Source organism: Vulpes vulpes, chromosome 4 (assembly GCF_048418805.1).
Source record: "Vulpes vulpes isolate BD-2025 chromosome 4, VulVul3, whole genome shotgun sequence".
NCBI lineage: Eukaryota > Metazoa > Chordata > Mammalia > Carnivora > Canidae > Vulpes > Vulpes vulpes.
Genome location: NC_132783.1, coordinates 12,331,392 through 12,349,895, shown reverse-complemented (window position 1 = coordinate 12,349,895; position 18,504 = coordinate 12,331,392). Strand labels below are relative to the sequence as shown.

At 33.7% G+C, this 18,504-nt stretch overlaps 1 protein-coding gene across 3 annotated transcripts in view; it reads right to left on the bottom strand.

Annotated features, from left to right (window-relative positions):
• The window catches only part of SCLT1 (sodium channel and clathrin linker 1), a 173,551-nt gene that overhangs the window by 86,790 nt on the left and 68,257 nt on the right, over window positions 1-18,504 (bottom strand). For 2 of the 3 annotated variants that reach the window (XM_026014287.2, XM_072755263.1), the window contains exons 10-12: window positions 14,250-14,340; window positions 10,074-10,165; window positions 476-653 (exon numbers count right to left, since the gene is read on the bottom strand). In XM_026014287.2, the coding sequence (XP_025870072.2) occupies window positions 476-653; window positions 10,074-10,165; window positions 14,250-14,340 (361 nt within the window). The remainder of the gene's footprint in view (window positions 1-475; window positions 654-10,073; window positions 10,166-14,249; window positions 14,341-18,504) is intronic. The other variant, XM_026014288.2, reaches the window with a different exon arrangement.

Here is an 18,504-nt window from a genome sequence, read left to right as displayed (position 1 = left end):
GAAATAAAGATGAGTAAGATTAATCTGGTTCAATTGAATAAAATATAGGGTCTACTGCAGCAAAGTGCTATAGCAGATTTTTTAAAGTATGAGATTATAGAGGATGAAAATTGTTTACATAAGGATTGGAGACATAAAATCTGATATGAAAGCTTTGGGGGAGGGTTGACATTTTATTGTATTTTTTTAAGTTTTATTTTTTTAAATTAATCTCTATACCCAACGTGGGGCTTAAACTCATGACCCAGAGATCAAGAGTTGCATGGTCTTCCAACTGAGCCAGCCAAGTGCCCCTATTTTATCATGTTTTATGATTAAAGTCTTACCATGAAGAATATAGCATGTTTATTAATAGAGAGCATAGCAGTATAATTGTTGTGTGTTCATTTTATAACTACTGACTCTCCTATTATTAGGTCATCTCAGGGAATGTTCAGTATTACATTATTTATAAACATATTACTAGTTTTCTTACCTGATTTTTTTGAAGGTTAGCTTCTTCTAAGAGCTGCATGCTATTTCTGGCTCTTACAATAGCTTCGTATTTTTCATTTTCTAATTCATTGCACTTTGCTTGTAATTCTCTGGTCTGTTTTTCCAAATGTGTTTTTTGTGCTCTTAATTGAGTGGCTTCTTGGATTGCTACACAGAGTCTAAGAGTAAATAATTACATTGTGAAAGTTAAATATTTTTAAAGGGAAGAAGGAAAATAGGAGATTTACTGATTTACATCTATTATAGAACAAACACTATTCTGGTTACTTTCACGTGTATTTTCTCATTTGATCTGCACAAAAGTTTTGTAAAGGAGGTTTCATTACTTCCATTTTAAAGAACAACAGACCCAAAGAGGTTAAGCATTTGATTAAGGCCATATGGCTAATGAGCTGTGGGGCTGAGACAGAGCCTAGATAGTCTAATTATGTTACACTTACTAGAGTATCGCAGCATATTAGTTATAGGATAATGTTTTGAAGCAAATCCTTAAAGTACGAGTTATTCTATTTATATGGTCTTTTAAAAATTTTCCTTGTTGCTTGGCTCCCTTTACCTCTTTACCCAGGTAACCTATGTGAATTTACTAATGTATATCTTCAAATATTTTTCTCCATGTTTATAAAATCACACACACCTATATACACATGTACACACATAAATGTACAAAGTATATACACACTGGTCCAAAGACTTTTAAACATAATTTTTTTGTGTTATAACAATTAAAGTCATAATATACACCCTTTTCTGTACCTGCTTTTCTCATTCAATATCTTATAGAAATCCCCTCAAGTAAAACCCCCAGAAGTCTGATGGACAGAAATTCATTTCACTGTTAATTTGTATTTCCCTGATTACTGGAGAGCTTAAGTGTATTTTTAGTTAGCCATGTGAATTGTCTTCTTTGAATTTCCTCTTCATATCCTCTGCCAATTTTTTCCTGTTATTTGCCTGTTCTTTGTATGAACTCTTTGAATAATAAGAGAAATCCTCAGGCTGTTCTGTACACTACAAATATTTTTCCCAAATCTGTTTTGGTTGTTGTTGCCTACTGACTCTATTAAAGAAATCTTTATTACACTAAAAATGTTCACTTTAATACAGCTAAATTTGTTTTTTTTTTCAGCTTGTAGGATTTCATTTTTTATAAAGATTATTTCTCTCTTCCATAGATTGTTAATGTAATTTCCTAGATTTCCTCAAAAGATTGCTATGTCTTTAATATTTTTACTGGTAAATCTTTAATGCATCTGGAATTTACTCCTGAATGAGTATATAAGAGGGAAGTCCAATTTAACTTTCTTTCAGATTGATGGTCAGGTGTATAAATACCATTAGTAACTGATGAATTGAAATAATCCTTTTACCATACCTAAAATATGCAAATATAATGACTTAATTATAGATTATCATGTTTCATTGATCTATTTGTCTATTCCATTTCACACTTTTCTTTGTTATTTTCAGGCCTTTCTTTTTTCTTTTCTTTTCTTTCTAGATTCTACTTATTTATTCATGAGAGACACACACAGAGAGAGGCAGAGACACAGGCAGAGAGAGAAGCAGGGAGCCCGATGTGGGACTCGATCCAGGCTCCATGCAGAAAGCCCGATGTGGGACTCGATCCGGGGACTCCAGGATCATGCCCTGGGCCAAAGGCAGGTGTTTAACTGCTGAGCCACCCAGGGGTCCCCAGGCATTTCTTTTTTCTAAGTGATGGCAAGGGAAGCATTCTCTATCACCTCCTCATTCCCACTACCTACACAGAAGAATGAGGAGGAAGCTTCCCTTCTCCAGCACACCTCATACTCTCCCAGGTTTGGGAAATGAGAGAACTGTGAGCCTACCTTTTACGTCTCTATTTTTAAAACTTTTTTGTTTTGGTATATCTGCTTCATTCTTAGTGAAGTTAAGGTCTACTACCATTTAGTCAGGGTTTTTGGTTGCCAGTAGTAGAAACCAACTCTATGCAAAAAAGGGTTTATTAAAAAGGTTACTGGTAAGTTCACAGACTTACGGGGAAGCTGGAAAATCAAGTTTGAATCTTTGTAGCAAGGATCAGGCACAAAACTTCACCACAGAATTAGATGATGCTCTCATGAAGAAGTATAATCTGGGGAATTCTCCAAATATGCAAGGGAGATGAAATGCTGATGGCCCAAAATAATGACCATAACTATATCTTTATCAAAATCACACTTTCATCAAATTTCCTAGCTTTTGCATCACATATTTAGCTATCCCATCACTTGTAATTAGGTTTATTAATGTTATATTTTTTTCAAAAACAGTGCCATTTTTCATTACATAAGGTCCTTCCTTCTTTGTTGTTACTCCTTTTTAACATGAAATCATACCTTGTATAATATTAAGACTGTCACGCCTCCTTTCTGTTTATACTTGTTAATGTGTTCCATTAAAATCTTTATTTTAAATTTATAGCTGATTCTCTTCATCTTCCTTTCCTTGAGATCTTTGTTCTAGTTCATTTACTCTTTGTCCTAGGTGTTTTCCAATATAACATATTACTGGTCCTTAGTTTCTTTTCTTTTTAAAAAAATTAATTTATTTTGAGAGAGAGAAAAATGGAGAGAGCCCAAGGCAGGGAGGGGCGGAGAAAGAAGCTCAAGGAGACTCTCACTGAGCACAGAGGCTGACGAAGGCTTGATCTCACAGCCCTGAGATCATGACCTGAGCCAAAATCAAGAGGTAGGCGCTAGACTAAGCCACCCAGGGGCCCCCTTTGATTTTTTTTTTTTAAAGCCTTTTATTTATTTATTTATGATAGTCACACACACACACACACACACACACACAGAGAGGCAGAGACATAGGCAGAGGGAGAAGCGGGCTCCATACACCGGGAGCCCGACGTGGGATTCGATCCCGGGTCTCCAGGATCGCACCCTGGGCCAAAGGCAGGCGCCAAACCGCTGCGCCACCCAGGGATCCCTCCCCCTTTGATTTTTAATTAAAATATGTAAGTCTCTGCCTTTTAATGAAATTTAGTCCTCTCATATTTTAATGTGGTAATTTTTATATATGATATTATTCATTCTATTGTACTTCAGTTAAAGCATTTGTGGGGGAAAACGAAGCAGTTCCTACTTCTCCCAAAGAGGCATAGGAGATATAGCACTTTACTAACATTAGTTTACCAGCTGTTTTTATCATGGCCTCTTTGGGGCCAGGCAGAGCAGGTAATTCATGAAGGGCATGTACCAACTTCATCTCTCAAGAGCAAGCTTTGTTTAGCGACTGTGTGAACTCCAATCCTCAGTCAAGACTCCCTGCTACTCACATTCAGGCTTCACACCCACCCATGTCAGAAAAAGCTTTGCAACTAAAAGTTTCACATGCATTCAACAGTCTAGCAGCCCCAGCAACCACTTAGTTCTGAAAAGTCAGACTGGTGTTAGGAGTTGGGTGGAGTTACAGTAAAGTAGATTCAGATTATCAGCTTCATAATTTCTAGATATCCACAATTTTATAACATAAAAGGCATATTACCACTATTCTTTTTTTTTTTTTTAAGATTTTATTTATTTGTTCATGAGAGAGACAGAGAGAGAGAGGCAAAGACACAGACAGAGGGAGAGGCAGGCTCCATGCAGGAAGCCTGATGTGGGACTTGATCCTGGTACCCAGAAGAAGAGGTCTTCAGGATGATCACACCCTGAGCCAAAGGCAGACGCTCAACTGCTGAGCCACCCAGATATCCCATATTACTACTATTCTTATTCTCATAAAGGCGCTTTTTCATGCTTTATAGCCAAATCTTATAAGAATCCTGCCAACTTGCTAAAATTGGGCCAAGTTCCCTCTTTGTATCATTATTATGACAACAATAAAGATAACAGCAAAAACTTATAATAACATTCTTTGTGCTAGGTACTTTATGTTAAGGAAAACATAATCTGCAGTATCTTCAACAACGCTGTGAGTTAGGTTATATCATTAACCTATAAGGCAGGGTATAAGTTTCTATTATTGAACAATGAGATAGTTGTATCATTACATTTATTTTATAGATGGAGAAACAGAAGTACAGAGAGGGTAAGCAACATGTCCAAAGTTATTTATCCAGTGACTGGTGAAGCCAGAGTTTGAACTCAGTCTGGGTCCAGAGTCACGTTCCTAATGAATATACTATACTGCCAAACACAAACTTCCACTTAAATGATACAGATACAACCCACAGATCTATAGAACTAAAACTACACAGCAAGGGGCTGTCATTTCAAGTAAAGTTGGGAGTAAGAAGGTTTACTAAACCCCAGGGTATTGAATGTAAGTTTGAATATTGAACATCATTACTCCCAGACTCTTCAACTTTAGAATATACTCAGACTTGTGCACTTCTACTCCAAGCCACAGCAGAAGACTGATGAACTCTACCCTGGGGAAACTGGCCCAAGAAAGATTCTGATATACTGGAACTGCCCAAGGAAAAAGCCAACTTACTGCCTAAACATAATACACTAAAGTCTGCCTGGCCATAATCCACTTGTGCACACTTAGCTTCCTATCTGCTTTTGGTTTCTTGTTTTTTTTTTTAAACTGAGATATATCGGACATATAACATTTTATCAGTTTCAAGTGTACAACATAATGATTTGGTATTTGCATACAATGTAAAATGGTCACTACAATAAATGTAATTAATATAGATCACCATATACAGCTATAATTTTCCTAATGACAACTTTTAAGATCTATTCTCTTAGTAACTTTCAAATATACAGTACAGTATTAACTATAGTCACAATTTTATACATCACATCCTACAACTTATGTCTTTTGTAACTGGAAATTCATAACTTTTGACCACCTTCACCTATTTCATTTCCCCTTCCTCCACCCCAACTACCAGTCTGTTCTCTATGAGTTTGGTTTTTAAGGATATGGAATGATTCACAAATTTGCCTGTGGGCCATGCTAATTTTCTCTATATTCCAATATTTAGCATATGTGCTGCTGAAGCAGGTACTTTGTTGTCTTACTCTTAAATATCAAAGGACAGGGGGACGTGGGTGGGGCAGTGGTTGAGCATCTGTCTACCTTTGGCTCAAGGTGTGATCCCAGGATCGAGTCCCGTACCTGGCTCAAAATGGGGAGACTGCTTCTCCTTCTGCCTATGTCTTTCTATATATCTCTCATGAATAAAAATAAATCTTAAAAAATAATCAATAGAAAGGATCACCAGTCATTTGAAGAAAGATGGGCAAATAGAAAAAAAAAAAAAAAAAGGAATCCAGAGATAGAGACAATGACAGCAGAAGAAAATGATAAAATATCTATTTAATATACTGAACTAAGATATAACATCTATTAAATAAGAATAAGCTACTACAGAAAAAGAAACAGAATAAGAAATGGCTCTTTAAAATAAAAGTAGCTTTTAGCTACTAATTTTATTTTATAAAATATTCAATAGATGCTTAGTTAAAAGAAAATTTAAGGAAACTTCCAAGAAAGGAGAAAATAAATGAAGGAATGAAAAACAAGAGAAAAGATAGGGAAATTAGGGAATCGATCTATAAAGTCCAATATCTAACTAATTTTAAGTTCAAGAAAAAAGAACAGAAAAAATATGAAAAAAAAAAAAAAAAAACTATTGGGACGCCTGAGTGGCTCAGTGGTTGAGCATCTGCCTTTGGCTCAGGGTGTGATCCCGCAGTCCTGGGATTGAGTCCCACATTGGGCTCCCTACATGGAGCCCGCTTCTCCCTCTGACTACGTCTCTGCCTCTGTGTCTCTCGTGAATAAATAAATAAAAATTTAAAAAAATAAAATTCAAAAATCTATAAAAAATTCCTTGAACTGAAGGACATGAATTTCTAGAATGTCCCCAGTAGGATGAATGGAAAAGGATTCTCACTGCATGTACACACTGCGATTTTAGAACATTGATGGTGATGGCGGTGGGTGGCTGATCCTAAAAGTCTCCAGAGGGAAAAGAGGATTCACACATAAAATATTGTGATTTTGAATGACATAGTAGTTTTTTCCTATAGTTAGAGGGTAGACAATATAAGGAAAATATCAACATTCTAAGGACAAATGATTTAAAACCTGGATTTCCAACCTATGATTTATTACTCAACAGAACTACCATACACCTTTGAAAGTAGGATAAAGATATTTTAAAATAAGCAATGTCTTAAAAAATGTGTCCCATATAGCCTCAGCTGATGGAGAATGGTATCCATTAAAATTAGGGAGTTAACAAAGAAAGCAGTAGCCATGGGGATGAAAAAGACCCAGGCTCCAATACAGAATAGCAAGGAAATCCCAGGACCACAGCAAATTAGTCTTTTGCATCAGTCCTAGTGAATGGTTTGAAGAAGGGGATGGAAATCCACCAATGGATTTCTTCAAGAAAACGATGTAATTACAATGACCTCGTATGGTTGACCAGATTGAAAGGCATTTTAGAGCTTTGATAATTTAGTTATGAATTAGTATGAAGTACATAGAAAACTTGCTATGTGAAGAAATTATAGTTTATAAGAACCTGCTGTTCACTATAATCCTTGTGGTACTATGACTTTGAAACAATGCTTATATATTTTCCTTTGATAAAAATCAAAGTAAAAATGAATAAAGTTAATTAAGCTAATTTATAACTAACATATGAAAACTACCTTACAAAACTGATACAATAATGAAATAATTTGGTCAGTAGCAATATTAAAAATATTCAGGCTACCTTGCAAACATTTCATAATAAATCAAGGAGCTGTAACTGTGGAAAAAGATTCAAGACTTTTATTCTTTACAACAATGAAAACTGTTGTTATTCTTTGTGACAGTTTATTATAGATCTTCTTTCTACCTTGTTCTCTTTCATTAAGATTAAAACAAAATCCCAAACCATTTTTTACCATTGAAAATCATTATCATTTGTTAGTCTTATAAATAGACTAGTTTTAAAATAATAAACTTGGTGCTGGGTCCCCTACATATAGTCTTACCTCATTTAAAACTAAAGAAACTACACCTGAGAGACGTTGGTTAATTTATCTAAGATACACAGACAGAATGTACTAGAACCAGAAATCAAAGCAATTCTGCCTCTAAATCTCAAAAATCTTTCCACTCCAACAATTTATATTCCTGTCCCCCAGATAACCTCACCTTGAGAATATCATCAAATTAATCTTCATACAATATTAATTTCATCACGTAGTCTGGGATAAAGAATTTGTAATACATCACACAAAACCCAAATTTGACTTATTTTATTTCCAAGGCCCTCCATATTTTATCCAACCACATTCACCCATTTCTAATGTATGGCCTACAACTCCACTTAAAATCAAGATATTTCAACATCTTTAATTAAAGATGTATTATGTATTTATGTGTTCTATTTATGTATTCTATTATGCTTAGGAGTAGGGACAGCAAACAAAAAGCAGAACAATGATTAGAATGAAATTTACTTTTCACCAGTCATCTAAATGAAGATATCTTAGTCCTATATCCTTTTTTAAAAGAAACACCAAATTTAAAAATATGAAGAGGTAGTTTAAGCCAATTCTACTCATTTAACTTCTGCCTTAACTAGTTGAGCATATACAAACCAGCAAAATCTTTCCCAGAGACAACAGTCATTCTCTGGAGGTAATTCCCAGGGTCTATAAATCATCTAAAAAGGGGGAGAGGGGGAATCCTTTCTTTGAAAGACAGAAGGAAATGACTTATGCTTCTTAGGTGTTTATGGCATTAGAAAGGATCACAAATAATAATTTAAAAAATAATAATTTTTAATAATGGCAATATTAAGCATTCATTGAGCCCAAAATGTGTCTGATTTTATGGAACAGAGAGGACCATTAAAAACAAAACTTTTCCAAAATAAAATGGAATTCTGGCAGTTCCATCAGAAAGGATACACTTACACCTAAAAACACAAATTATATAAAAATATATAAAAATACAAGAGATTTTTTTAAACTTTAAAGTTTATAACCTTTTCTTATCATAATAGTAACAATATTAGTTTAATAGCTCTAAAAGGCAGCCAATGTAAAATTTCCTTTTCAGAGGTGGCTAGCTGCATACTAGACTACTACTATTTCTTCTTCTTCTTCTTCTTCTTTTTTTTTTTAAAGATTTTATTTATTTATTCATGAGAGACACAGAGAGGCAGAGAGGCAGAGACATAGGCAGAGGAAGAAGCAGGCTGCCTGCAGGGGACCTGATGTGGGACTGGATCCCAGAACTCCAGGATCATGACCTGAGCCAAAGGCAGATGCTCAAGCACTGAGCCATCCAGGTGTCCCTGGATTTTTAAAAAATACCCTTAGATTGTGCAGTGATCTCTTCTTAGAGAGCTATTTGGTTAGGTTATATTATAGCTTCATACTGAAGGCAAAAAAAAATTAAAACAACAATAACAAAAAACTCCAAACTTCAACACTAAAAAGACAAAGCACTGTTGATTGATTCTTTATATTTCAATACTATCAGAATCAAAAGGAATGAAAATTCACTATTCAGAGTTTACTGTTTTAAGTCTCTAGCATTTATTTTCATAGCATAGAATAGCTACTAGGATAATAGAAATGACAAGCTACACCCAGACTTTTTTCTCTAAGGTTAACACAAAGAAGTTCAGGAAAGCAGTAGTACAGTCAAATCAATCAGCTGCTGAAAAGTTAAGAAAAATGAAAAAACAAAACCCTAAGACCCCAGCACTTAAAAATTACAACTCTTTTCATCAGAATCTCAAGTTAGTAGTTAAAATCAATTAGTTTTCAACCTGCCATGAGGAAAGAAATTATTTTTATTAATACTTTGAAGAACAAGAAACAAAGTCAAACATCTTGTTTTCCGGACAATAAATTAGCCATGGATTTGTGAGTAGAACTGAGAGCTCAATTTTTAATGTGCTCAGATCAGCAGACTATTTCTGAGTGTAAAAGATTCTAATCATACAGAGTAGAATTTCCAGGTGTCAATCATGAAATGAATTTATGGTCTATGGCCACTGTATCTTTGATTACAAATGACAGTTTTTAAATCTTTTACGGGAACATTCAACAAGGACTAGGAAACAACAAAAACAAAAGATTTTTTAGTGCACATTTACATTAAAATAGCAATTAAAGACAACCTACAGAATATATTTAAAAAGTAGTCCAGACCTTCAAAGGTAACTGAAAATTATTGCTTCAAAAGACTCCAAAGAAAACACCTTTAATGGTTTCTTGAGTATTTTTTTCTCTTGTGTACCTACTTAGTAAGATAGTTTTTCTGCAGAATTTTTATCCCTTTGTTTTTCTGCTGTAAGATGGAAAGAACATTTTTTATTTGGGGATTGACTACACTTGCCTGCTTTGGGGAAAAGGTAAAGACAGAAATTATCTTTGAATATATATTCAAAATACTGATATACTGTGATTTTTTAAAATAAATAATGTCCAATAAATCATATTTTAAACCTATGATTATACTTTGTTTAGCAGTTACAAAATACATATTTTAGAAAATATCATCAACTGAAACTCCAATGTGGAATATCTTTTCAAGCTTATAGAGAAAGCTAGATGTACTTAACAATTTACCTTGTTTCTAATTGTTTTATACTAGATTGTAACTGCTGTGAACGCCTATCTGATGCTTCTTCTCTTCCTTGGGCAGACAACATCTCTTCCTCCTAGAAAATAAAGAAACTGGAAGCTTGAGTATGTGAAAATAGAATACATCATTATACAGCATATAAAGAAAAGAATTTATTCTATAAAGTCTTCATCCTTCTGGGATTTAATATGTAAGTTTAAAGAACGGATACCAATACAGCATTATCTAATCAAGTCCTTAAAACTAGATCTTATATCTAAGTATGAGAGCTGTCCCTGAAATATGTTTCACTAAAAAAAAAATTCTATAGCATAGTATTTACGGTATGAATTTTACATTAAAAAAATTTAAACATGTATGTGTATACATACATACAGAAAAAAGGTCTTTAAGCTATAAACAATCTGTTAACAGTGATTATTTCCTAGGAATTTGACTGCAAGGTAATCTTGCATATCTCTATTATATATTTTGTATATATATTGTGCTTTTCTTTCATTTTTCTATATTATTTGCATTTTTGTGAATAGCATGCACCTCTTTTATAACTAGTAAAATAGTAAAGTTGAATTTTTAAACAGCTAAAAAGGAAAATAAATAACCATTAACAGTTTGGAAATAAATCATGCATCTACTAAAAAAGGGGGAAGAGAATGTCACTATCAATTTTGTATTAGAAAAACAATAGTCGAAAGTCACTGCATATAAATTTCTACCAATATTGCAAACCATTTGTTATAGTGCGAATCTAACAAAACACAGCAGGGATTTATATACAGATAATCTGCCTTAAGAATATGCTCTTTTAACTTGGTTATACAGCATCCTATTATAATCATAGGATATTTCTTCTCTGACATAACAATGCTTTCAAAAAATAGGTTTGTATTTTTTAAATGTTTGATTTGTATCACCTTTAGAAAAAATCCTGTTTATCCTTTCTTGCTTTCTGTTGTGTTAAATATTTTTACATGCCATTTTAATTCTATTGACTTTTAGTTATATCTCTTTGCATTATTTTTAGTAATGGCTCTAGAGATTATAATATGCATCTTTAACTCATCTCAATTTCAATTTATTCAGAATTAATATTTAGTTCAGAGAAAACACTGGAACCTTGCAGCATTGTATTTATCTCCATGTACCATCCCAGTCTTTAGTGTCATTGTTATATTACATCTGTATGCCTTATAAATCCACCACCTAGGTAGACATCACTGAACTCTAACTCTGAAACTAATAGTATACTGTATGTTAATTAACTGAATTTAAATTAAAAAAAAAAAAAGAAAAAATCCATCACATACACTGCTCAGTTCTGCTTTAAAGCAGTCATATCTTTTAAGGTATTAATTAGAGAAAATATATGTACAAAAATTATTTCATATTTACAATTATTATTGCTCTTAATTTCTTCCTATATCCAAGTCACCATCTGGTGTTCTTTCCTTTTTAACATAAAGAATTTCCTTTGGCATTCTTTGAAGAGCTCTGCTAGTGACAAATTCAGTTTTAATTATCTGAAAATGTCTTTATTTTGCCTTCATTTTTGAAGTACAGTTTCACTGGACATAGAATTCTTAGTAACTTTTTTTTCCTTCAGCATTTCAGATATATTATTCCAATGTTTTCTGCCTCCATGCTTCTTATAAGAAGTCAGCCATTACTCACTGTTTCTCTTGTTCATGCCATTTTCCTGTTGCTGCTTTCAAGTTTTCACTTAATAACTGGCTGCAGTACCGATATCATGTGTAGAAGTAATTTTCTTTGTTTATCCTACCTGTTTTTGGAAGTTTTCAGCCATTATTTCTTCAAACATCTTTTCTGTCCTCTTCTCTTCTGCAATTCCAATTATGTTTCTGTTGGCTTGCTTTGTATTTTCTCACAGATCTCTGAGGTCTTGTTCATTTTTCTTCCATTTTTTAAACTCTGTTCTTTGGCTAGGAAAATTTCTGTTGATTTGTCTTCAAGTTCATTGCTTCTTTCTTCTGCTTTTTCCAATCTATTCTTGAGCCCAACTAATTAAATTTTTATTTTGGTTGCTATACTTTCCAACTCCAGAATTTCTATTTTTAAAATTATTTTCTATTTCTCAGCTAAAATTCTCTATCTGCTCCATCACTGAAACATTATTTTACTCTAATTTAACTATAATTTTAATTCCTTGAACACATTTTTAAAAAAATTTTTAAATAATTTTTAATAAGATTTTATTTATTTATTTGAGAGAAGGAGGGAAACAGTGAGAGAAAACACAAGGGGGGTGGGGGAGGGAGAGGGAAAAACAGGCTCTCTGCTCAAGGAGCTTGATCCCAGGACCCCAGGATCATGACCTGAGCCACCCAGGTGCCCAATTCCTTGAACATATTTATAACTGCTTATTTGAAGCTTTTGCCTGCTAAATTAAAGAACTAGGTCTGCTGAGAGTAAATTTCTATGGACTGCTTCCCTCACCCCAGGCCCATCAGTCACACTTTCCTGTCTAGGAAGTTTTGGTTAAAAAAATAGATAATATAGATAATGCACTGCAGTTACTTGGATTCTGTTTTGTTCCTGAGGATTACTGCCTTTCTGCTTAAGGAGGCAATCATTTTGCCTTGATTCAAACTCTGGAATGTTTCCCCCATAGTATGCAGCAGCTGCCATCTGTAATCAGTTCTTATTTCTTTCCACAGTTGCTTTTTTCGCCGGGCTTCCTGAAAGTTCTCCTGTGCCTATATACTTTGATGACTGGTCAAGTTTGGGTAAGGGTAGGGCTCATCCTCTTTGTGATTTTGTCGCTTTTGGAAGTTTCCCTGTAATTTCAAGCTGCTTGGCCTGCTTTGGGCCCTGCCCTCTGATACTTCAAACATTAAGGCTTCAGCTTTATGTTGCTTGAATAGCACACATTTCAGGAATGCACTCAATTATAAAAAGCAGCAAACTCAAATATATAGTTCCATAAAGCTCTTTCTAGAATAGATTTCATTTAGGTCTCTGCCTACTTTTTCACTGACCTCCCTCTCCCATTCTCATATGCATACTTTGGCTGTCAGCCATGGATTTGGTCAGAGTTTCTTCTCAGAATTCAGGTTTCTCTCAGGTTTTTGTTGTTGTTGTTATTGCTCTCTTGCTACCAATATTTCTTCTTTAAATTTTCAACTGCTTTTCCCACCTTAAATTTGATCTTGGCCAAGTAAGCCCATCTAAAGCTTTGTTTTCTGAAGGCACAGCTATGGGGGTTGGCGAGAATGCCCAGGTCAGAAATCAAAAACTTAAAATTCATACCTCTTTCAGTATCTTTCTGTTTTTGGGTGTGTTCTAGTATTTTAAAGAATGTATCCAAGTTTTATAACTGTTATCTATGGGAAGTTTTACATAAGCCTTTCACAAATCTACCATTATTAGAAATCTATAATCAACTTTCACAGAATAGGAAATAAGGCTTAGAAAAGTTATACAGCTAGTAAGTACCACAGCTAGAATTTTTGATAATTTGATCCATCTAAATCTAAAACCATGGGCAGCCCGGTGGCTCAGCAGTTTAGTGTCGCCTTCAGCCCAGGGTGTGATCCTGGAGACCTGGGATGGAGTCCCACGTCGGGCTCCCTGAACGGAGCCTGCTTCTCCCTCTGCCTGTGTCTCTGCCTCTCTCGTGAATGAATAAATAACATCTTTAAAAAAAAAAAAAAAAAAACTAAAACCCTGACCTTTCCTTGACATCTGCCTCAAATGGACCCTATACACATAAAAAAAAGTCTCTTACGCCAATAAGTATTTACACAAATAACACAAAATGTAGTATTAAATGCTTCTTTTCATCTAGTGTATTACTAATTAATCAAACTCAATCATGCATTAATATGTCTTTTAGTAATTATGTGTTTAGGAATGATTACAATGTTTTATGGACTCAGGATAAAATAAGTTGAAATAAAATTATTTCCAAAATTATTCTATATGTTGGCAAATCAACTCCAATAAAAAAATATACAATCCCCCCCAAAAAAACCCAAAATTATAATTTAGCTTTCCAATTTAAAATTTTATATTTAGATGGCAATAAAATGATTTTTGTTTTCCAGCAACACTCTTTAATACCTAATCCAAAATAGTTTAATAATAAAATTCATAGAATACTAAGCTATAGGCTTCCAGTTGTTTTAGAGATAGGAATATACCTTCTTTTGCATTTGTCCTTGAAGATTTTCAGTCACTTTAGTTAACTCTTCTACTTTTGCTGCTGCAACTCTCAGATCTAACTTGGCTTGCCTAAAATAGAAAGCAAAGTAATAAACACTTTTCACAGACCATAAAGAATTTAAAAAGCTAGAAAAGAAATTTAAATTTGGTGAAATCAGTACTAACTCATGCACCTAAAAGTGGATCTAAGGGGTAGATACTGAAAGATTCCCTTATTACTAATAAAATGCATGTGGATGAGAGTGAAGAGGAATAATATAGGCAAAAGGCAGGCATATAAAGTGGGAGTCATTAATATTTGGATAAATTATATTTCATACTCAAATGATTCCTATTTCATGAAAAAGTACTTTATCATCTTAATAATTGCTTAAAAAGAATGACAGTACTAAGCAGAATATAGTTATGTTTATAACTTCCTGAATTTATAGAGTTAAAGAAGTATCACTGACTGGTTTTTCTATGAAAATGAACTAAAGCGGGATCCCTGGGTGGCACAGCGGTTTAGCGCCTGCCTTTGGCCCGGGGCGTGATCCTGGAGAACCGGGATCGAGTCCCACGTCGGGTTCCCGGTGCATGGAGCCTGCTTCTCCCTCTGCCTATGTCTCTGCCTCTCTTTCTCTGTGTGACTATCATAAATAAATAAAAATTAAAAAAAAAAAAAGAAAATGAACTAAAGCTTCAATCTCTTGATCATTCTTCCTTAAATAACAGAAGTATGTATTTTATAACCATTTAACCTAATGAATTCAAACATTTGATTCAAGATAGTACAATAGTTACTTTTTTCAGAAATTGTAGTTGTAAAGGACAAAAACAGCAAGTTTTTTTAATGTTCCATTAGTATCAAATAAGTTCCAATATCTTCTTGACTCCCCACAGAAAAAGATTTTAGAATAAGAGTTTCTGATACAGAAAAAAAAAAGATTTTTAATATCTTACCAATTAAGCATTAAATATGAGTGTAAAACATTTGGATTATGTAAAAAACATACATTTTTAGGAACAAAGCTACTTTACTGTAGGAACTGCCCATATTTGCTTAATTATATTTTATGTAGGTATTATAAGTCAATCATATTAGTGCTGTCGAATTAAGAAAATTATTTGGTGAAAATTAACAATATATATTAATTGATTTACTTTTAACTCTCTAACAATATTTATAATTACATTACTGATTAGCATAAAACAGTAGGAAATAAAAACCTAACAGTAGCTAAAATGTACCAGATACTAGGTAACAGAAACTGTCCTAAATGGTTTGCAATGATCTCACTTAATATAATCAACTTTCTCTGTGAATTAAGTACAATTAAGATTATTATATCAAACTAAAGTCAAGAGAGTGAGGTTGACAGAAATTTACCAACTTGCCCAGGGATTCACAAATTAAGTAATGAAACTGGTATTTAAACAGAGTCCTCTGTTAATATAAGGGTAGTCATCATTTGGCCTCAAAGAGTTTCATCTCTTGCCAATTCCCTTCATATAATTTATATTTCAAGTATAACAGAGCAGTAACTCCCTGTTTCTTAAAACATATGCTTGTCTAGCTTGTCTTATTTTTTCACATGCTTGACTGGACTAGATTTCTTCCCCTTTATCTGATACATTCCTTGAAAATCTTTAAGACCTATCAGTTCAAGACTCCTCAGCTCTAGTCTTCCCTCACTTTCCTAGGCAAAAGACCTTATAATGTCAGTCTATAATGCCAGTCTGTATTATGTAAAATACATAATATTTTATACATTATTAAGAAACACTCCCTTGAGGAATTGTGAGTTTATAAAAAAATATATGGAATATAAGACCATTAAAGGCAAGAATCACATTTTACTAATTTTAAATCCTCAGGAGATAGAACAGTACTTGGCATATGGTAGACAGTGAAATATGTCATAAATCAATGAAAAAGCATAAAAGGAAAGGAGATAAAGAATAACAGGTACAGCTTATATTTTAATATTTTACTTAGATCCTGCATATCCAATTTGATATTCATGTGTGAAAATCTTAGAAAAATAATTTTGTGAACAATGGAATTTCTCATTTGAAACTGAATCTCTTTTACATAGATGAAAGAAATTGCAGCACTGGTCTTCAGACTTTTCTCATTAAGTCATTAGAGGGAAAATATTCTGAAAGCGTTTAAGTTATGATATTCCCTAAAACACAAAAAAACTATGTTTGGGAGAAAAATAAACACACACTATATATGTATTTTCCTACCTAGTTTCACAGGATAGAAATGAAGTAAATAGCTCTTTCTACTTCTGGCATGAAATACTAAAAAATATTCTAGAATAAAAGTTGTAAGGTCTATCTTCTGGACCTTACTCCACCACCACAAAAGCCACGTGAACTGGGCCAATCACTTAACCTGAGTCTCAGAACTGTAGGTATAAAATAAAGATTAAGAACAATTTTTCTGCATAGCTCACAAATTAACATAACGTTCAAATAAGTTAATGCATATTAAAACACTGTAATAAACCTTATTGTAGTTATACAAATGCAAACTATTATAATTTTGCCTTTTTTAGAATTAAAATCATCAACAACTATGTGCTATAGCTAGATTACAAGATTACAGCTGAGAAAGCTTTGGGATGCTTGACTATCTAGCCTTAACTCTTAGCCAAAAAATGAAAAGTGGTATTTATGATGTGCTGCTTAAAGTCTGAATCTCACCTGGTAACTCCCAAACAGGATTTGTCTACTAATGGTTTTCACCTGGTACTGGTAGACAATAGGGATGGATTATGTTAGCAAAGGGGAAAAAAAAAAAAAATCTTGATAGCTGAATCTGGAGACAAGGCATGTCTTTGTCTAAAGACTCTAGGGGTGCTTGTGGTTGAATGCTACCTGTACCCACAGCCCTATGCTTGCTTATGCTTTTTTTTTTTTAACTCCATAGTATCTTTTGCCTTTAAATAAAAGTCTTGTGTGAGTACACTCTGCAGAAACTTGTCAGTCCTTTCAAATATTAAAACTTGTGAAACCTTTAAAGGAATTAACAAAAATAATACTAATTTTATTTTATGAAGTTTAATAACTATGTTTATGCTATTTTACCTGCAAATGTCTTAGATACATGTACTTTTATAAATGTCAAAAAGTTTTTTTAGAAAAACACATTTGATAAAGAAATAAATATTAATAATTTTAATGTTATTACTACTCATGTATTTATTTTTTGCTTAAAAGGAATACTTTTAAATATATAATATTTCATTTTCAGGCACACTTCCTTGTCAAGTTAAAATTTCTGGGATTTGATTAGCAGACAGGAACAGGTGTAGGAGAACCCTAGACTAGTCTTATCCCATAAACACAACTAGATAACTATCAAATTATCCTAAATACCCCAGAAATTGACCTGAAGACTGACAGAAGAAACTACAACTAAAAAGAGAGAAGAGGCTACATGGAAAAAAGTAGGAAATACAGAGACATGGTTTAGGGGAAAAACGGATCATGGGTGCTGGGGGGGGGGGGGGGTGGTGTGTGGTCACAGAGAATGACGAGAGAGAGGAGTACACAGGGGAACACACAAGGAGAACATTTCCCCAAAGCCACTGGCTTAGGAAATGAAAGGGACTGCATTTTGCGGGTTCCTGCAACTGGCAGGGCTTGAGCACTGGAGTCGTCAGTGGATTTGGCTGGGATAGAACCTAGTGGGCACTATGCTGCTCCTAGAGAGAGTAAGTACAAGCATGAAGGGAGGAAAGTGTAGGACATGTTTAGATAAGATGGAAAATAATACTGGAAAGGTGATAAGAGGTTACAATGTGGCTCAATTAACAAGTTAAATGAACTATATTAAGTGCAATGGGGAGCACTCAAATAATGGGACCAGAGCTATACTTTAGGAATATACATGTGGCATTTGTGAAAAAACATGGACTAGAGTGATGGTTCTCTTTCTTTCACCAATAGATCATAATAAATGAAACAGAGGCAGGAAAGGTCTAAACTAGAGTGATGGTGACAGTAAGCAAGAAGTTCCACTGGGAAAGATAGCATAGTTTTTACCAAGATAGAATCTAAGAGATTCCACTGATTCATTCTTTGAACAAATATTTACTGAATGCTTATAATATGCCAAACACTGTGAATACAGTCAGGACATGCTGAGCTTCAACTGCTGGTGACTCATTCAGTTTTCTTTTATTAAACTGTATTTCTAGAGTCCTAGACTTACTTCATTAAGCATCTAATATAAGCTGT